The sequence below is a fragment of the Sceloporus occidentalis genome, unplaced genomic scaffold (genome assembly GCF_023333645.1).
Source record: "Sceloporus occidentalis isolate IW3139 unplaced genomic scaffold, rSceOcc1.0.p SCAF_3, whole genome shotgun sequence".
Taxonomy (NCBI): domain Eukaryota; kingdom Metazoa; phylum Chordata; class Lepidosauria; order Squamata; family Phrynosomatidae; genus Sceloporus; species Sceloporus occidentalis.
The window spans coordinates 234,261,256-234,282,787 of record NW_028316983.1 but is presented as its reverse complement, the minus strand read 5'-3'; the positions used below and the strand labels follow the sequence as shown (position 1 = coordinate 234,282,787).

The 21,532-nt window shown below is 45.2% G+C and overlaps 1 protein-coding gene across 8 annotated transcripts in view; it reads left to right on the top strand.

Annotated features, from left to right (window-relative positions):
• Positions 1-17,510, top strand: part of LOC149317630 (protein MTSS 1-like) — a 186,850-nt gene extending 169,340 nt beyond the window's left edge. For 2 of the 8 annotated variants that reach the window (XM_089517937.1, XM_089517935.1), the window contains exons 11-15: positions 4,566-4,685; positions 6,380-6,577; positions 11,054-11,218; positions 12,946-13,108; positions 14,200-17,510. In XM_089517937.1, coding sequence (XP_089374063.1) covers positions 4,566-4,685; positions 6,380-6,577; positions 11,054-11,218; positions 12,946-13,108; positions 14,200-14,885 — 1,332 coding nt within the window. In that variant the 3' untranslated portion in view covers positions 14,886-17,510. Of the gene's footprint in view, positions 1-4,562; positions 4,686-6,379; positions 6,578-11,053; positions 11,219-12,945; positions 13,109-14,199 lie in introns of all 8 variants that reach the window. The other 6 variants (XM_089517936.1, XM_089517934.1, XM_089517938.1 and 3 more) reach the window with 5 other exon arrangements.
• The last annotated feature ends 4,022 nt before the right edge of the window (positions 17,511-21,532 follow it).

Here is a 21,532-nt window from a genome sequence, read left to right as displayed (position 1 = left end):
TAATAATAATAATGTGTAACGTTCTGGCATCTCCAAAAGGTTGTGGGCTAATTTCATTCTACTTCTGCCCCTGGTTATTTGGCATGTCTACTTGCCAGTTGTCATTGAGGGACAGCGAATTCTGTCTGAGCCCAGCTTAGGTTTGTCTTGTGGCTTTCAGAATGTAAAACCAGCAATTATCTCTTGATGCAACAGCCAAAAGAACCTAAAAAGGTTAGGCTTTTTCATGCATAACAGCAAATGCACTGCCTCTTCTTACATTGTGTATATATAGCAAGTTAAGGCATTTTTTTCCAGTAATATTTTGAAGGGACAATTATACAAAATATTCATTTATTTCTTTGATTTATACCCTGCCTTTCTACTACCAAGGGACCCAAGGTGACTTAAAGAATTTAAAATAGAAGTTAACAAATGCAGGGTTGGCTGGTTTAAACCTTGGTTTAAATTGAATGACTTAAAAGAAATCACTCCTGTTTTTTTAACATTGATAATTCATATATATTTTTTAAAGTCTTGTTGTTATTGCTATTTTCCAACCCTCTTACTGGAACAACAATAATTGTTTGGATTTAAACATTTTAACTTTCAACAGTTTATGGACTGATTTTCATTGTTACATCCATATCCAGTTACAGTTACTCCTTTTTAATCACTTTATTTTATAGTGCAAGAAGGTATCATTCAGAAACAAATTCTTCAGTTACCATAAGTTCAACCAAAACAACTTGCTTTAAAATGGCACTTTTAAAAAGACAATTATTATTTAAGTTAGTGGCCATAACATCTTAGCTGCATTTTTGCTACTTTTTTTTATTTAGTCCTACATTGCTGTAGACCTGGGCTCCTATATATAGGCTACTTACTTGTCAGTATAATTCCAAAATCAACAGATGGGAAATCCCCCTGTAAGGGAATTCCCAGTTTGACTGTTATAAGGGAATTTCCCTGGTAGTATTCCACATCCTTACTGCTTGTGGTCTTCATTTGAGTGAGCTGAACCAATGTAGGGAGACTTAGGAAGGAAGGAAGACTTAGGGCCAGTACAGATGGCCCTGAAGAGGCGGCTTGACACCGCCCCTTTGAGTGCTGGATTGGGGCCGCGGCAACTGCATGCTGCACCCCTGACCTGGCGTCTTTCCAGCTTAAAAAGAAGCAGCAGAAAGCCACTCCTTTTTGAGCCAGAAAAAGGGCAGCTTTTCCATTTCAGTGCTGGCTTTTTGGCACCCCTGTGAAGTGTGGCATATGAATACCTGTCTGGTCAGGTGGGCGGTGTGACACTGGCTTGGGGACGGCATCTAATCGCCATGCCCCCACGCCACCCCTAAGCTGGTGCTTACTACTGATCTGTTTCAGCCCTTCATCTGGCTCTCTTTTGACGAGAGAAAGTATGAGATCAGAAAAAGATGTACAGCCGAATACAAGAAATGTGGACATGTGTTGGGATTAAAACATTTATGCAAGGAAACTGATTTAAACACACACACACACACAAAACCACCCAGTTTAAACCAAAACCCACACATTTTGTTTTCTTTCACAATCCTGTTAAAAAGAATGTTACAAAAGTTAAAGGGCAATAAATAACAATACTATTAAAAACAGTTTAAAACCCGTAGTTTAAAACACAGTTTAAAAAAACAGGATAAAAGCCTATACTGGCTCCAGAATTTTTCTGCATCAAAAAAGTAATTTTTTCAGGCTCTTTCTAAAAGCCATCATATCCATGGGGATCTCTACTTAATAGTGTAAAGAAAGAATAGCTGAAATATTGGTTGTCTGGAACTGCCTCCAGCCAAGTAGTAGAGAAGTTTGTGGATTTTTTCTCCATGCAATCTGGCTGTATAAACTGTTCCCCCCAGAGCTTTTGCTTTTGCAATAATAATAATAATAATAATAATAATAATAATAATAATGAGATCATCAGCACAATTTCAACATAGAAGCAAAAAAGAGAAGAAAAGAAAAAAAAGATAGTTTTTGTGTCCAGGATATTTTTGTTTTGCTTGACTGTTGCTACTCACAGGCATCACCAAATAACTACATTGAAAATCTCATCAGAGTTGTTTATTGTATAATATGTCTTGTGTTTGTAACCAACTGATGGGTTGTTATCTTGAAATTTATGCTTGATAAGCTATGTGCAGGGGTAAAAATACCTCTTGCAATGCCATATTGACGTATTTGAAAGCAGAATGCTTTATCACTGGGTTGGATGAAACCAACATCTGTGGGCATTGCTTTTTATGTATTTCCAAGTGCCTTGTTTGTGTGAATTCTGTTTTCTGTTACTGAATAACACAAGAAAACAATGAACACTTGATGGTCTCTTCTCATGGGTTAGAAGAGCAGGGGTTTTAGAATGACACATATCAGAAATGATCCCATATCATAGACAGTACAAAAAATTAAAGCTGAAGGGGGGCAGGTTCATCAGAAAAGTTGTCATGAATAGCTTTGTCTGTTCATAAAAAGGTAATTCAAAAACTAAGACTGAATCCTGTTTGAAGCTGGGCAGCATACAGTACTAGCATACTGACACAGTGGTCTGGGTACCAGAAAGTGAAGATAGAATAAGGCAACCCATCAGCAATATAAGGAACTTTTCCTAGTTCACTAGCTGTTTGGGTTATGGGTGGATCTGCACCCAGGTTCCACTCAGTAGCTCTTGTGCAGCCAAGCAACACGGCTGCAAAAGCTTATGCAAAGGGATCTTGTAACACCTTTGAGACTTAACTGAAAGAAAGAAGCTGGCAGCCTGAGCTTTCGTAGACTTGAGGAAGATGCATCTGAGGATATAGACTCAAGTCTATTAAAGCTCATGCTACAGCTTCTTTCGCAAAGTTAGCCTCAAAGGTGCTACAAAATCTCTTTCCAAACTCATTTTCCAGACTGACACAGCTGTTTCTTTGAATGTTGCAAAAGGGGTACTGAATATCTTCTTATGTGATGTTGGAAAAAGTAGTTCTGTTTGCAAAAACCCAGTGAAAACCCTAAAAGAATTTGACCTCAATGTTTAAGTTATAAAAGCAGTGTGTATGAACTGTGAGCCCTGCAAAAATCAGCATAGGAAATCTTTGATGGGCTTCCAGGTTCAGAACGCTATTTCCTGCCCACAGTTGTCCGCTGAGTTTAAAGGGCAATGAATTCTGTGAGGAGAGGAGCACAGCCATCCCCAGTCTTTATCATATGTTAATTTATACATATAGAGAATATTTACGAACTGTCTTGTTCTTCATAGGAGGAGTGTTTTGGCATGTACAGATACCCTGTCAGAAAAATTATCAACTACTGCAAACAGTTTCATCCCTGTCTGAGAGCAAGAAGACCATCACTTTTCCATCAGTGCCAGGAATTGCATAAAAGATGTTTTGTGATTTTGTGCAAAATGTGGGTTTTGTGCAAAAATAATATATTTTATGCAAAACCCAAGCTTTATAGACCAGAAAACCTTAGCAAGACTTTGACCAAAAATCCCAAAATGTGGAAAAACATCAAAAATGTGCAAAAGCTCTCACAGCCTCACCCAATAGGGATAAGGCTTTTGAAATTGACCATTTTGACATGAAAGAATAAAATAAAGATTTACGTCCCTAAGTGCAGGTCTTGCAGGTGGTCACACCATTTCTATAGGGCAGAATATCTTGACAGTGGTGTCGAGAAATTGTATGATTTGAGATATTTAGTATAGGAGAGGGTGGCACAAATTACATGGAATCTTAACTTGATAGACCAGAGGTCTTACTAATGATCGCTATCAATTGCCTAGGTTCCTTCAGGGTTTTCTGTCTGCTTAACACAGGAATCATTTGCAGTCAAACTGGGATCAAAATTGAAATTACTGGTATTCTCACCCCTCAAAAAAAATCTGCATGCAAGAGCTGTCAGGAAACTGGTATTTTGCTTCTGGTTCTTCCTTGACAAATCCACATGGACTTTCAGTTCCGGCATCAAGCATTATCTCATGCAACCTTACATTCTTTATCTTGCCAATCTTAAAGGAAAGGCCTAATTCAAGCAGCCTTGTTTTGTGACACTTCAGACAATGCCATCACTGCAGTCACCAGCAGTCCATGTCCAAGATAGGGGTGCATCTCAGGCCTCACCTGCTGCCCTGGACTACAGGTGGCTTCATCTGTCTGATGCTCTACCTTTGAGACAGTTTTGGGAGTACATGAATCAGCAGCATGCCACTCCTCAAGTTGAAACTGAAAGTTCATCATGGATTTGGCTTGCAATCCACAGGACGTATGAGCCTCTGGCATTTGGACCCCGTTGCTTTTGTCTCGGTTGCACTGACCAGCATTGAAAGCTTTCAGCTATGCTTAATGATTTACATTTCCCCCCCTTAATCCCTCCTAACACTCTGCTTTTCTCCTCCTTCTCCTGTGTATATGTATTTGTCCCTCTATGCTGTGTTGGCTTTTGTTTTTGATGGCTTCTTGTTTTATTTCTCTCTCTCTTTCTTTTTCTTTCTGTGTTTGTGGTGCCACTTCTGGGTTTTTTTGTTTTGTTTTTGTTTTGTTTTTTGGTTTTGTGTGTGTTTGTTTTAATAATCCCAGCAGAATTCGTCCAGCTCAGCCTCCTCAGAAGCCTCTGAAACGTGCCAGTCAGTGAGCGAGTGCAGTTCGCCCACCTCTGTCAGCTCAGGCTCCACCATGGGGGCTTGGGCCTCCACAGAGAAGGTGACAAAGGCTTCAATCTCTAAGATACATTCTTTGGTCTCCTTTGTGAAAGAGGAGCACAAACAGAGGATGAGAGCATACAGATCAGAATGGAAATCCTTCCTCACTCTCTTAAAGGAACTTAGGCTGCATCCGCACTGCAGAAATAATGCAGTTTTACAGTATAATGGGCCCTTGGTATCCGCTGGGGTTTTGTTCCAGAAAGCCCTGTGGATACCAAACTCCATGGATGCTCAAGTCCCATTATATGCAGTGACATACTAAAATGTTGTCCCTTGTGTAAAATGCTTCAATCGAGGTTTGCTTTTAGGAATTTATATACTTTTTTAATATTTGTGAGCTGTGGATAGTTGAATCCGTAGGTACAGAGGACTGACTGTACTTTAACTGCCGTGGCTCAGTGTTATGGAATTCTGGGATATGCAGTTTGTTCTGGCAGCAGCACTCTCTGACAGAGAAGGCTTAATGTCTCACAAAACTGCAATTTTCAGAATTCCATAGCATTGAGCCCTGGCAGTTTCAGTGGTGTCAACCTAGATTATTTCTGTAGTGCTGATGTAGTGAGTCCTCCAGACATTCTGGATTTCTAGAAGCCGCCAGCTAACATGGCCAGTGGTGGAGCATTGTGGACGTTGAAGTCCAGAAAATCTGGAGGACCACTGGTCTAAATGAATGTAAACCTGTTCACTACAGCTGAGTTGCTGTTGCAAAACTGCCGCAAACTTATCTATGCTGAGTGTAATAAACTGGTTCTGTGAATGGCCTAAACCCAGTCTGCTGTTTCTGAGAAGTGGGTATGTCAAGGTGTAGCATGTAGTGATTATAACACAGGTTGAATCATTTATGAAGCCAGTGACCAGGCATGGTGCAAAAGGCTTCTGCAGTACGTGGAACAACAGTCAGACCACTACATGTCACTACCTTGCTGGCTTTTTAACATGAAGCTGAAACTGGGAGATCATGTATCTTCAGATGTCTGATCAACATACTGTCTTAAGTTTCCTTGACTGCTTTCCCAAACTCCTTTAAGATCCCAGGACCAGTGGTGGCGGTAAATTGCTCAAACATCTTAGAGCAGTAAAGCTTTGGATAAATTCTGATCTCAGCCAAGAGCAAGTTGAATCCATTCTCATCTGGCAAAGCCACTGATTTCTTTCTTCATCCCCTACTATTATGTTACTCCTGGAATGTATCATTTTCTGAGGCTGAGCTGCTGCTGCTCTCACTTGGATGGAATGTAAAATTACTAACCCAAAAGGCATATTAACAGCTTTGGAAAGATTGCATCTCTTTGCATCTATAGTCTGAACTGAAGCTTCCAACTGATGCTCTGATTCACAGAGGGGAAAAAAACCCTTAGAGCACTGTTTCCATTTGCTGTCTTTCTCTGGTGTAATTCCACAGACAAGGATTTCCTCTCTGGCCCAGTGGTGTATAGCTGTTCAGCCCGAGAATGATTTTGTTTCCCTTTTTTCAGCATGTTTGATGTATTTTCAGCAACATTACCAAAGCATGAATCAGGTCTGTATGGGGGGTGCCAAGTTGCAAAAGTGACCAAACCATCACGTGGAGCATCTCACCCCCCTTTTTTCTCTGTGCATGCCTGAATCACCTCATAGTTCCTCCTCCCGTATTTTGTTCTATTTATATTAATTTCTCTCCTTTCCTCCCCTTTTTTTTCTTTTTGTTTCCAGTTGTCTAATGGGTATTATCACTGTAGTTTGTCAAGTGGCCCGCCCCTAGCCTCAGTTGGTGCAGGTCCTCCCCCTCATGTCCCGTCTGTTTCTCACGCATGGACCCGGGCTTCCTCCTCCACCCTCCTTCCAGACTACGCTCATTATTACACCATTGGGCCAGGCATGTTACCATCATCTAAGATCCCTAGCTGGAAGGTTTGTGTTTCTTTTGTTTTCTGTCACACTTTTTCCTTTCCATACCCTCCCCCCTACTCTGGCAAAATGTTGCTTCTTAAAATCTCATGAAGTCTTGGTTGATTTCCTCTCCCTCGATCCCTTTGGCTCTTAATGCCATTCCGAATTCTGGATCTTAACCAGGATTCTTTCTGCACACCTTCACCCCATAAATCATTGCATTAGAAAACCTGGGGTTATCTGAACAAACAGGACCAGAGCTTTATTGCCTATGAGATTTGGAGCTGAATCTTAATTTCACTGAATCTTGATTTCACAGCAGAGGGCTTGCAGGATAACTTTTTGATGTGGCCCAATTGAGTGCATCCATGTGTTAAAGCTGCCTTATTTTTTTTTCCCAGGGATGATCTCATAAAGAAAGTCTTGCATTTCTTGCTGAATGTTTTTGTATGACTTCATCCCTAGAAAAAGCTTGGCAGGCAACTTACTGTTGCTGTCCTTTCCCCACACTGTACAGGATCACATCCAAAAATGTCTTCCTGCCAGCACCAAAAAAGGAACAAGAGAATTGGCCTGTTAAATTACATGTGGCACTGTGCTTCTTTATTGGTTACGGTTCCATTTTATAGAACCCTGAGATTTGTAGTTTGGTGGTTTAGTTACAATTCTTTGCTGGAGAGCTCTAGTGCTTTGGACTATAGCCCTAGAATCTTCTAGAAGAGAATTCTAAGCAACTCACCAGACTACAAATCCCACCAAGTCCTTAGGATGGAGCTGAGAGATCAGACTGCTATAATTGTGTGGTGCAGCTATACCTTTGGTATCTAGGCAGTAGATTAACTAGCAAGCATAGTAGTCAGTGGGAGGAAGAGGAGAAATGTACCAGCAGTGATTGTAGAGGGAACTTTGCCAGGGGCCTGAATGCTGTGAAAACTGTATCTTTATCTTTTTTGACTTTGGATAAACTGGAAAATTGGGTTTCTGAGAGTACCAAAAACTTGCATTCCATGTTGCTTGTGAGGGCAACACACGTGTGTGTCTCTCTATAAACTGTGTAGGAGCACTGACCAAAATCAAGATAGCTGCCCCACTTCTGTTAAGTTTAAAAGAGAAAATAGTGACTTACACCAAGATGTGCCCTTCAGAAGTGAGGTGTTCAGCCTGGATATTTGTACCTGCACACAAAATGGAGCATGCAAGCTGTCCCATGATTGAAACAACTTATATAAGCTGTACTCCATTTTATTTATTCATTCATTCATGCATTCATTTGTTTTAGGAAAGTGTGTTAAGAATTTTAAGCCAGGGAGCTCAAGTTTCTGACCAAACAGCAAATTCCAGGGTTTCATGGGATGAAGCCATGGCTGTTAAAAGTGGAATCATGACACCATAATTGTGTAGTAGTGGTTCCCAAACTTTTGTCTTCCAGAAGTTTTGGGCTTCAGCTTCCAGAATGCCCGACTGTTGGCCATATTGACTGGGGTTCGGGGAGCTGTGATCCAAAACACTTGGAGGATTAAAGTTTGGGTATTGCTGATATAGTGTGAAAGGTCCCCAGGAGTCATCTTCTCTCTGTGTCCTTATTCCTTGATGCAAGTTCTTGGGAAGACAGAAAAGCTCTCATAGTCTGATTTACTGTCCAGTTGCAGACAAGAGTTCTTTTCTCCAAGCCAAAGCCAACAAAAGAATAAAGGTTTATGCAACTCTCTCCAGGGATGCTGGTGGTAAACATCAGAGTCAAACAAGAAGGATTCACAGCAGAGTTCAGTTCAGGTCAGGTCATGTTTGCCCACAGCCCAGGTCCATAGGGCTTGAGAAGTGCTTTTTGCTTATTGGATTTTTAAAGTGTAGGGCTCAGACCCTTCAACATGGTGTCCAAATGTGTTGGAGTATCACTTCCATCACTTTCCAGCCATCATGGCCATTGGCCTTGCTGACTAGGGGTTAGTAGAAGTGGTAGTTCAATGCATCTTAAAGGAACCATGTGAAAGGATGCTGGCTTAGGCTGTTTCGGTGCTGGTACAAATCTCCTGGCCCTGTATATATCTTTGACGTGCTTGACTGCTCCAAAAATGATCCAAGGAAGCCTGCTGTTTTTGGAGCTCTACCTGTATCTCAATAAGCCTCCCGATTAAACGGGCTTCTCACTTTTGAAGAATTAACAAAGGTCTAATTGCACTACAGAAATAATGCAATTTGACACTCCTTTAACTGCCATGGCTCAATGCTATGGAACTGTGGGATTTGTAATTTTGTGAGGGATTTAGCCTTATCTATCGGGGAGCTGTGGTGCCGCAACAAACAACAAATCCCAGGACTCCATACGATGGAGCCATGACAGTCAAAGTAGTGTCAAACTGCATTATGTTTGCAGTGCAGATTAGGCAAGAGAAATTCTGCCGCAGAGGCATTATACAGTGAGCCCACAGCATATGCGGGCTCAATATAAGTGGCTTCCAGCTTATGCGGAAGCCGCCGGGAGAATGGCGTGTGCACAGCCACGCAACGAGCATGAGCTCCATTATGTTTAATGAGGCTTGAGCATACACACGTTTTACCTTACACGGGGGGGGGGGGTGTTCTGGAATGGATCCCCTGCATAAGGCAAGGCTGGACTGTACTGATAAAGTCAGAGCTAGAAAAGAACTGGTTTTCCGGATGTTTACTGCAACTCCTAGCATTCATTCTTCACCACTACAGGTTGTAGCTAAGGCTGATTGGAATGGCACTACAGAATAGTGCCATTCCAATGGGTGGGGTGGGGGGACAAATAACTTGAAGGCACACAACAACATTCTCCCAGTCCTGTTTAAGAAACTTCCCCCAGTGCTAGAAACAGATCTGGCGTGTGTCTAGCTTGGCACACCCTGATTTGTACCAAAACCAGATATTTCTTTGTCATACATTCAGTATATCTTGCCAAAGAAAATACGGTGCTCAGCACTCTGGTGCATGCTGCAACGAAAGCACAGATGGGATGGAAATGGTGGGTGAGAAGTCCAAACCAGCCACTTTGTCTTAGAATAGAGTACTTTGGATGGCAGCCAAGAACATAGCTTAAAATGGAATAGCCAGCCATATTTGTGGGCTTCTTCATACATTACCCCACCACTGCCACATTGAAGGAGAAGGAATTTCCCATGCTAGTCAGGAACATTTCTTTGCAAAGAGAATGCTAGCTGTATTTTCTAGCCTGCCTAGAAGGTGGTCAAGGACATGGAGGGATTCAGGAGCAGTGCTAGTAAAGAGCTGTTCAGTATCAGGCTATTTCTTTTAGAAAAGAGATATTGGTCTGATTTGGACACAAGAAAGGCACTTTCTATACAAAGGTTTAAGAACCTGGGAACAGCATTGAGCTTGCATATACTCCCCCATTGCCTTGTTCCTTTTGAGTGATAGCTTCAGCCCTGGTTTGTATTAAACCACAGTTTTTTTTTGCATCTGAAATGGGAAACTCTAGTTTGATGTCTGTTTATTACCAGGAACAAACCATGGTTTAAGACTCCAGATTGGTGAGCAGGCATAAAACCCGAGTTTTTAATTTCAGAAAGGAGCAAATTAGGGTTGAAGTTAGTATGTCAAGGCTGCATCCACAATGCAGAAATAATTTGGTTTGATACCATTTTAACTCTGGAGCCACAACAAACTACAGTTCTCAGAATTCCATAGCATTGAGCTGTGGCAGTTAAAGTGGTGTCAAACCTGATTATTTCTGCAGTGCAGATGCAGCTAAAGGAAGGAGAATGTAGCTCAACTCTTGATCCTTACTCCCAAACCAGGGCAAAATGCAGCCCTGCTACAAGCAGCTCTGTAAAACGGGGTGTTTTTTTTTTTTGTTGGACTTGGCCCTTCCAGGCTCCTCAAACCACCCTTTTTCTGGCCAAAGGAAAAGGTTGAGGTTTTTGTCTTTTCATTTTTTAGCAGTCTCTGTGGCCTCTGGAGGATCCCATGGTCCACCTGTTCATAGACCCAGCAGAGTTGCCCATCCTTACCCTAAATCAAGATTTTAGGAAGTAGGGATAGTTGCACCAAAATGATCCTGTTCTCTGCTGCCTGCACCAGAGTCAAGAGGACGTTAAAATATAAGACCTGAGAGTTGGAAACTATATTTATTGCATTCCAGGGTGTATCCATACTGCAGAAATAGAGCAGTTTGACACAACTTTTACCTGCCACGACTGTATCTTACAGAATCCTGGGATTTGTACCTTGGCGAGGCACCGGACCACTCTGACAGACCAGGTTGAATACCTCACCAAACTAACAAATCACAGGATATCACAAGATAGCACCGTGACAGTTAAAGTGATATCTGACTGCTTTATTTCTGCAGTGTGGAACATTTGAGGAAAAAAGCTAGATATGGTCTCAGGGAGAGAAGAAATCTTTGATATTAAATGTTGCAAAGCCCAACATGTATATTTACATTTGTGACCCACCAGGGTATAATAATATACAGTATGTATAAACTTAAGACTAATAGAATTTTTTTCCTAGGATTGGGCTAAACCAGGTCCTTATGACCAGCCCATGGTAAACACTTTGCAACGCCGCAAGGAAAAACGAGAAATAGATTCTGCTGGGAGTGCACAGAGTGGACCACCTCTGTCCACGGAGGAAGCCCAAAGACCCCGGAGCATGACCGCATCAGCTGCTGCAAGGGTGAGACTCTTGTTCTAGTTTATCTCATGGGTGAGCATGTTGGTGCCAAATTGGTTAGGATAATATCATTGGTCTTCCTCAAAGAAAAGTCCCACAGACTTTTGCTGCTTGAAGGATTATTCTGCCAGAATGCCTCTTCTTTGAGGAAGGCTTTTGTGAAAACTCAAGTCTTTCTGCCCAGTGTGTTTCTCGGTGAGAACAGTAATTTGAAAATGAAATCAGATACACTGAAATAGCATGCAGTTCAAGCCCATCCTAGACTGTACCAGTTTGGCCAGGAGGAGAAACCAAGTGGGTTCAAATGTACTTACAGATTTGGTTGCCTATATTTATTTCTTTGATTGGTTACTGAAAACATTCTATACTACCTTCCATCCATTTAGCTTTTAGGGCAATGTACAGTCTGGATAATTTGTGTATGGTGTCTCTAACAGCATGTTCTAGATCAGGAGTCGGCAAACCCCGGCCCATGGGCCAGATGCGGCCTGTGGCCGCCGCCAATTGTGGCTTTTCCCGGCTCCCAGGGGCTGCCATTATGTTTTTCAAAGTGGTGGCGAAGTCTCGCGCGACCTTCCCCGCCATTTTGGAAAACAAAATGGCGGCGGCCTAGAGGCAAAGTCTCGCGCGACCACAAGAAAGGGCGCGTGAGACTTCGCTGAGGCCCACTGAGGCCGCCGGAGCCCTTGAATAGGGCTCTGGCGGCGGCAGCGGGCCTCTGGGAGGTCCGTTGCCTTCGCTGGGGCCCTCCAGGAGGGTGGCAGCAGCGGGCCTCTGGGAGACCCGTTGCCGTCGCTGGGGCCCTCCAAGAGGGCTCCGGCGGCGGCAGCGACCCTCTGGGAGGCCCGTTGCCGTCGCTGGGGCCTTGCAGGAGGGCTGCGGCAGCAGCAGCGGTCCTCTGGGAGGCCCGATGCTGTCGCTGGGGCCCTCCAGGAGGGCTCCGGCAGTGGCAGCGGGCCTCTGGGAGGCCCGTTGCCTTCACTGGGGCCCTCCAAGAGGGCTACAGCGGTGGCAGCGACCCTCTAGGAGGCCTGCTGCCGCCGCCGGAGCCCTCTTGGAGGGCCCCAGCGACGGCAAAAGGGCCGGCAAAGAGGAGGAGGCCTCCAGCACTGGCGGCCCCCGCTGGCTTTTTTGCCGGCCTCTGACGGGGCCTGGGGCCCCGTCAGGGGCTGGCAAAGAGGGGGAGGCCTCCTGCGCTGGCGGCCCCCGCCGGCTCTTTCCTGGCCTCTGACAGGGCCTGGGGCCCCGTCAGGGGCCAGCAAAGAGGAGGAAGCCTGGCCCCCGGGGAGTGGAAGCTCCGCCCCTGGCATGCGGCTCTGTCCCCGGAGGGTGGAAACTCCACCCCCTGGCTTCGGCCCCCCAAGTTGTCTGAGGGACAGCAACCCGGCCCCCGGCTCAAAAAGGTTGCCTACCCCTGTTCTAGATGTTGTGGACTATTAGCACAGGGAGTCTTGGTGGAGCCTGAACAACAAAAAGCAAAGATAAACTTAGAAATTTGGGGTTGGATCCAGACCTAGAATAGACCCGCTGAAACCTGTAAAGCTGAAGTTAGTCATCTATTGGTTTCAGTGTGTCTCCTCTAAACATGACTGAGTCTAGATTCAATCCACACTGTCGTGCAGATTCATATTTTTAAAGGGCCATTGCAGTAATAGGCCATAAGTGTGCCTTTGGATTGCCCCAACAATCTTGCTTCAGAATCTAATGAGAGTCTTATATTGTGTTACTAGCAAGGAGAGGAGATGGAGGCATGTGAAGAGCTGGCTCTTGCTCTGAGCCGTGGGCTACAGTTAGATACCCAGAGAAGCAGTCGGGATTCCTTGCAGTGTTCCAGTGGCTACAGCACCCAGACAACCACACCATGCTGCTCAGAGGATACCATTCCCTCACAAGGTAAGGAAACGGGTGCATTGACATACCCATCTTTACCATATTGTTCCTTCAGTATGGCCAAACCAGTTGCTGCACCAAATCTGTGTGTTTTACAAACTTTACAAAGTTCATACATGTCATTTTTTGTTTCAACAAAGAAAAAGAAGAGTGAATTGACGAATCTTTAGTCCATAGGAATGAGGAAATTAAAATGAATACATGTGTAAGGTGATGCTGACATTGAAGGGTATACAATCTTGAAAAGGTATAGAATAAACTTGTAGGACATTTGAAAGGACATAAAATTGTTATTTGTGATTTTGTGATTTGCTTTATGCATCACATTGGCTCTTAGCACTCTAGTGTTTTGCACTCAAAAATTAGCCACTAAAATTGACCCATTTTTTAGACTAAGAACTTGCTTGCTTTCATTGCTATTTAGTATTATTATTTTTATCCCTCTCTTGACATGGGCTTCAGTACCCTAAAGGCACCAGATTGCAGCTGATCTTGGAACTTAAGCAGGGTCAGCCCTGGTTAGTACTTGGGTGGGAGAATACCAACAAATACTAGGTACTGTATGCTATATTTCAGAGGAAAGAACTGGTAAAACCACATCTGACTATTCCTTGCCTAAGAAAACCCTATGAAATTAATGGATTTGCCCTAAGTCCAATGTACCTTGGAGGTACATAGACATTCCTCTCTTGAAAAGCTGGAAAATATCAGTGTTGGTTGCTTACATGAGGTCAGTGACAAAGAAGATAGTAATTACCTTCAGGCATACCTTCTCAAATCCCTTTATTTCATTTAACTATTATTGCTCTTCAGTTCCAAGAGGGATTCACTAGATGTGAAATACAGAGGAGGAGAGGAAGAGAAAATGGGGGGGGGGGACTAGGGACCAGTCCCTATAGTGTCTAAAACAGCCAGTTTGAATGGTTTGGGGAGATTTAGAGCCACATGACAGCTGATCTCTCACCAGGGCCATTGGAGTGTTGCAATCTCATCCCTTCCTCTGTTGCATCTTAGCTGAATGGCCTCCGAAGGAAGACCTAATGCAGCTGTTTTGCTTTTTAGTAGCTACTTGCCTTAACATTTTCCATCCTCAGTTTCAGATTACGACTACTTTTCCGTCAGTGGTGACCAGGAGCCAGAACAGCAAGAATTTGACAAGTCTTCAACGATTCCAAGAAACAGTGACATCAGTCAGTCTTACCGTCGCATGTTTCATGCCAAGCGCCCTGCTTCCACTGCAGGCCTCCCCACCACACTGGGGCCTGTGATGGTTACACCAGGTGTAGCAACCATCCGACGGACCCCTTCTACCAAACCGGCTGTCAGACGTGGGACTATCGGGGCAGGCCCAATCCCTATTAAGACACCTGTGATTCCAGTCAAAACACCAACTGTACCAGACATACCAGGAGGACTACCAAGCTTGCCGGCAGGAACAGAAGAAAGCCCTGAACCAAGTCCCGAGGCTGGAAGTGGCAGCCAAGCAGCCGTGGGCACATCCTCATCATGGAGCAATCAAGCATCTGTCAACCCTCCAGCTGTGGCCCAGAAGCCAAGCGCCATAGAGGAGCTGAGACAGACCACCACTGAAAGTGAGGGAGAGGAAAGCGAAAGGGGGAGCCCAGGCCTCACTGCTCCTCCTTGTCAGCCAGCACCTCAGTTGGGAGTCCAGAATGCCAGCGAGGCCCCACAAGGCGAAGATATGCTGAATGCGATTCGCCGAGGTGTTAAGCTGAAGAAGACCACCACGAATGATCGGTCAGCACCCCGCATTTCTTAAAGGCTGGACCACTGCCAGAGTTGCATCTTAACACAGAGACTTGAACTACCTGATGAAATCGTCTTTTGTCTCTCTATTCATTCCACTGTACAATCAAGGTTTTGTAGGATGCTCAGTATCAGACAGATGAAACGTTCTATAAAGTGGAGGGAGGGAGAGAATTTGCAAACTAAAATCCTTAAGGAGCAACATTTTTCTGTCTCATAAGGTTTTTTTTCTTTCCATTTTTGTAAATATGGGATTTTTGCCTGCTTTTTTTTTTAAAAAAAATCAGCATTTCCCTTTTATTTTTTTCCCCTGAAGGTGCCAAATCCCATTTAACTTTTTTATAACTCTTTATAAGTTTTACATGCCTAGGAGAAAGATTACAATAAATGTCAAGTAAACTTCAGGAGGAGGAGAGAAGTTGTAATGCATTCTCACTATTGCAAGCTCGTAACAGAGCACCTTGCAATAATGAGGGTCCAGAAACCAGTTGTTACTTTACTGTACAAAGGACACAGTGAGAAACAGGTCCTCCGTGAAGTTTGGTGATGAGTTGTTTTTACGTGTTAAAAGCAGGAAACCACAGCTGATTGACTAAAGCAATATATAGTGGAAGAGAGAGCAGCCTGTAATCGGTTAGAGTGTTTAGGGGGTTAGGAAAATGGGAGGTTGCACAAAAGTAGCCTAGCAGTAGCTTCATGGTAAACGCGTCCAAATAAGCCATATTGTATTGCAGTGTTTGTTTAAATAGGGTGTTTAAAAGATTTTTGGGTCCTGTCCACTAGGAACTTCTCCTGCAATAGCCCCATGAAGCTGTTGGGGTTGTACAAAATTTCCTGCCCAGGAAAAGCCTCTGTGGATTTTTCCGTGTTGTTTGTTTTTTTAAAAAAATATTTTTCCCTTTTTTTCAGAACTTCAAAAGCAACATCTTCTGTCAGTTCACATAACCTTAAATTTTCTTGCTTCACGTTTTGTTCCCTTAAAAAAATGACAATATACATTTATAATGCTGTAAAGTTGAAGTGAAGGCAGACATGTGTTAAACTGTTTAGAGAGAGAGGGAGGGAGAGAGAAAAAATACCAGGGAATTCTTCATTATAACTTTATATCTTTTACTGGCTATGCCCAGCAGGCTGGGCAACTAAAGAAACAAACAGGAAAAGCCCCAAATAGTTTTGAGGAAACCACTCAAAAAGCTGATGGGCAACCAGCTGGGAATTCCAGTAAAACTACAAACATTTCTTTTTAAAGGGGCCTGTTTTTCTTAAGTGGCATTTTGGATTGGCTTTTCCTAAATACTTCAAGATTTGGGGTGTGTGGGTGGGACGGGGAACATACTTTTGATTTTATTCATTGGAGAGGGAGGGGACTGACCACTGCTTTCTTTTTTATTGTTCTCAGCAATGTATTTTGGGGAAAGCTGTTAATAAATTTATAGGTGGGACTTTGTTTTCTTAAAAAACGAAAATTGCTGTGATATATCCATTTCACAGGGGTCGGTAGAAAAGTGCGTAACTCAGGCACCACAGGTGTTCCAGTTTCGTGATTTTTTAGAACATTCTGCAATCTAAATGGATACCTTCTGCCTTATCTCTATATGGGCAATGCAAGCAGGATTATAGACAACAGACCTGTGTATTTGCAGTTGCAAAGACGCAACCTGCAGTGGAAGGAGCTAGGTCATGTGTATACGCACAATCTACTCTTCCGTGGACACTCTGGAGACTCCTATTGGCTGCCATCTTGCCTACATAACCTCTTATGCTTTAAATACATAACTGCATTGGATGTGAAATGTATCGTAAAACTGTTATAGTCACTGTGTTCTATATACATTTACACTGCTGTGGTTGCTTAACACTTTTTTATGTTATGGCTTCAGAAGCAAAACAAAAAGCATGATCCTTAAATGATAAGCTCTCCTTTCTTTGAAAAACAAAGCTCCTTATGACAAAATGTACACACACACACAAAAGACAGCGGTGCCTGCAGTATAAGCCCATCAGTCTTGATGAAATAGCGGATGCATTCTGCAAATGATGCTTCAAGATTTTTTGCATTAAACAAATCCTTTTTTTAAAAAAATCTGAAAAGAATGCAGGCTGTCAATATAATTTCCTGGCAAGCTTCATTTTTTAAATAAATGGTTATTTCATAAGGGCTCAGCTGGGCTCTTGTGTAATTCTCATTCACTTCATTGGGGCTTGGGTAGGAGGCACTCCTGATGAATTTCATCCAAAATTCACATTTAGGAAACCTTTTGGATGCAGCTGTACCCAGAAGTGCAGCTTCTTTAGTTCCTTAAGCACTAGAATTACTCTCAATTTTTATTACACTGTTGCCAAAATTCAATGTTAACATGTGACAAACCCATTTGGATGGTTCTGTTGGGTCTTTTTCCTCCCCTTTTGTGTTCCTTGCCTATTGTAAAAGCAGTGTCACCGTTTAAAAAACAAAATGTTTCTAATGGTAAGTTATTGTAGTTTAGTTGCTAGTTTGTATTGAGAGTTGACCTCTCTCCCATGCAGCGTTTTTGTTCTGAACTGCTATAAATAAAAATTACTGTTAACTGTGTTGCCCTTCTACATTGTAATGATTGCTTCAGCCTATATTATAAATAAAGACCTGCTGATACACATATTTTTGAGCTTCCCCCACTCCTGATCTGTTGAATTGTTCAGAATTTCTGGTGCCATCACCTTTTAAAATTTCTGCATGTACAGTAAGAAGTGAGCATTTACCTTGGAGCTGACATAGGTCCAAAACACGCTACAGAAATAATCCAATTTGAGACCACTTAACTGCCTTGACTCAATGCAGGGAATTCTGGGAACTGTAGTTTTGTGACACATTTGGCTTTCTCTGTCAGAGCTCTGGTACCACAATAAACTACAATCAATCATTTATTATGGCATGCAGCCAGTACAAGATAAAAACAAACGTTGGGTACTTACCGTGACACGTTAGTTTCCAGCAGATGAGGGTCCTGGCATCCTGTAACCTGGGTTATGTACCTCCCATTTGCTCCTGTAGGCAGGGACAAAAGAAGACCGGCCCCCTATATAAGGAGGAGCAACCCCCTCTGGGCCTCAGTCAATGAGAAGCCAAAGTAAAATCAAGAACTGACCTTTAATAGGTAAACATGAAAACTACATAAAACTAAAACCTTAAGGGCCGTCTGCAGGGAGATCGGACCCATAGCCAATAACAACAAGCAATCAATCAATCAATCCAGCTAAAGAGAACAAGGAAGGTCGATCAGCAGGCCGAGCTGAACCACAGGGGCACCAAGGGTGGGCAGGATGCCAGGACCCTCATCTGCTGGAAACTAACGTGTCACGGTAAGTACCCAACGTTTGTTTTCTCAGCAGAGAGGGTCCTGACCTCCTGTAACCTGGGATTTACAATAGCCCTCACCACAGGGAGGGAAGGTGCCTAGTCAGACTCTGAGGTCTCAGTGACCACCTGCTGGAGGACCCTCCTGCCGAAGGCCGCCTCAGCGGATTGGAACATGTCTAGCTTGTAATGTCTCACAAAGGTAGAGGAAGACTTCCAGATAGCTGCCCTACAGATCTCGGCTAGTGGGGCATTAGTAAACAAGGCGGCCGACGTGGACGCACTCCTGGTGGAATGAGCCATGATTCCCTCTGGGGGGGAGAGGTCCAGGGCCCTGTAAGATTCTACAATGCACGTCCTTATCCACCTGCTCAGGGTGGAGACCGACACCTTTCGCCCCCAGGACCCCTGACGGAAGGAGACGAACAAGGCCTCCGAGGACCTAAATGGCGCAGTTCTCTTGATGTAAACCTTAAGGGCCCTGCGCGCGTCTAGGGTGTGCCAGCACCTCTCCAAGTCTCTCTGGGGGTTGGGGCAGAAGGAAGGCAATAAGATGTCCTGAGAAGCATGGAAGGCCAAATTCACCTTCGGGAGGAAGGTGGGATCTGGTCGCAGACACACCGAATCTGGTCTGAAGACACACAAGTCCTTGCGGACCGACAGGGCCCCCAATTCCGACACTCTCCTGGCCGACGTGATGGCTGTAAGAAAAATGACCTTAAGGGTAAGGTATCGCAAGGAGATCTCACGGATAGGTTCGAAAGGTTTCACCGTCAGAGCCTTCAGGACCGTGTGGAGGTTCCAAGTCGGGAAGCGATGGCGTGTAGGAGGGGCCCTGTTGGCGACGCCCCTCAGCAGTCTCCTGACGTGTGGGTGGGCGGACATGGTGGCAGCCTTTTTGTGAGGTAGCACCGACGTGATAGCTGCCACCTGTCTTTTTACCGTGTTGGGCCTGAGCCCTTTTTTGATGCCATCCTGAAGGAACTGGAGCAAATCCGGGACCGCAAAGCTGAGGAAGTTAATGTGTTTTAGCTTACACCACCTCCTGAAGGATCTGAAGGTAGCCTCGTAAATACGGTTGGTTGAAGGCCGTCTCGAAGCCAGGATGGAGTTTACGACCTCTGCTGAGTATCCACACCGGTGTAACATGAGGCGTTCAGCCTCCAGGTGTGAAGGTTCAGCCATTGAGGGTCGGGGTGAAGAACCTGGCCCTGACTCAGGAGATCCCATCGGTGTGGCAGGGCCATGTGCGACGACGCCATTGTCAGGATCTCGGAAAACCAAGCCCTCCTGGGCCACGCTGGGGCCACTAGGATCACCTCGATCTTTTCTCTCCTGACCTTGGCTATCAGTCTGGCCAGGAGCGGAAGTGGAGGGAAGGCATAGGTCAGGGTGTCTGGCCACTGAAGGTTGAGGGCGTCGACAGCCTCGGCCCCCTCCGTCTGGAACCTTGAGACAAACCTGGGCAGTTTGGATTTTATTGGAGAGGCGAACATGTCCATCTGCGGATGGCCCAGCTGACGCGCTATCTGGCGGAACACCTCGGGGTGCAACCCCCACTCGCCCTGGTCGACGTCCGTTCGGCTCAGCCAATCCACGACCGTGTTGAGCTCTGCTTGAAGGTGTTCTGCCTCGATGGCAATCAGGTTTGTCTCCACCCAGCGGAACAGAAGCCGCGACTCGGTCATTAGATCTCTTGATCTTGTACCGCCCTCGCGGTTGATGTGAGCCTTGGTTGTTACGTTGTCTGTCCTGACCAGGACCGACCTGTTTAAGACAGTCTGGTGGAAGGCCTGGAGGGCCAATCTCACCGCTCTTAATTCTAGTCTGTTGATGAACATTGTCTGTTCTTCGGGGGACCACTTGCCCTGGGCCATCTGGTGTCCGCAGTGGGCTCCCCAGCCCCTCAGGCTCGCGTCGGTTGTAATCTGGACCTTCTTGGGGGCCTAGATCAGCCTCCCTTTGAGGACCGCCGGGGATCTCCACCACCGGAGTGAGTCGCGAACCTGCGGGGTCACCAAGATCCTGAGGTTGGACCTCGTTGTTATGGCCTCTTGGTGAGGCGGGAGCAACCACTGAAGGGGTCTCGAGTGGAATCTGGCCCATGGTATACAGTCTCTTGCCACTATCATGAGCCCCTGAAGGTGTGCCAGCAGGGAGATCTTGGCTCTGGGAAGGGACAGGGCTTGGTCGACCGCCCTGAATATGGCCCGAGTCCTCTCCGGAGTGAGGGAGATGACGCCCTTCTGAGTGTCGAGGCATGCCCCCAAGTGTTGGATCTGGCGTGCTGGAGTGGTGGAGCTCTTGGAGAGGTTGACTAGGAACCCGTGGACCTCTAGGGAATGGAGGATCTGGCAGACATCCAACCGGCCCTGTCGGAGCGACGGCGACCGTATTAGAAGGTCGTCCAGATAGGGGTAGACATGTAGCCCCTGTGACCTCCAGTGAGACACTAGGGCCACCAGGACCTTGGTGAACACCTTTGGGGCCGATGCCAGGCCGAAGGGCAGTGCCCTGTACTGGTAGTGATGGTCGTCGTAGGCGAACCTCAGGTAGCACCGGTGGCCTGGGTGTATAGGAATATGAAAATAAGTGTCGCGCAAGTCTAGAGATGAAAGAAAGTCTCCCGGCTGGATGGCCTCTAGCATCGACTTGAGGGTCTCCATTCGAAACTTCTTGGAGACTATGTGTGAATTGATGCCTTTTAGGTTTAGAATAGTCCTCCACTTCCCATTCTTCTTCAGGACTAAGAAGCAAGTAGAGTAGCAGCCTGTGAAACATTGTGAGGCCGGGACCTCTTCTATGGCCCCCAAGCAGAGCAAGTCTCTGATGGCATCAGAGACTTGCTCTGTGTCTGGCTGAGTCCCTTGACCTTAGAGATGGGATGAACCTCTCCCGGGGTAGACGGAAAAATTCTATCCGGTATCCTGACCTTAAGGTGTTGAGAACCCACTGATCTTGAGTGGATTGTTCCCAAATCGAGACAAAGTTTCTCAGCAGGCCTCCCACTGGAGGCGCCCCGTCATTGTGGTTGTTGTTGTTGTTTGCGGGGCCCTCTGTTGTTTCCGGGCTGGCCTCTCTGGTGGAAGGATGGCCGGGACTTCCTGGGCTGTTGTCTGTTGTCGCCCCAGCGCTGACCAAACAGTCTGAAATCTCTGGCCTGGGAGGAGGTAGAGGGAGAGGAGGAGGGGAAAGGTCTGGAGGAATGAAAAAACTGTTTCCTAGACCTAGGCCTGGCTCTGTTGTCACCCTTACGCCCCCCCGGCAAGGCTTTCTTTTTATCTTTGTCCTCTACAAGCACCTGGTCGAGAGATTCACCGAACAAT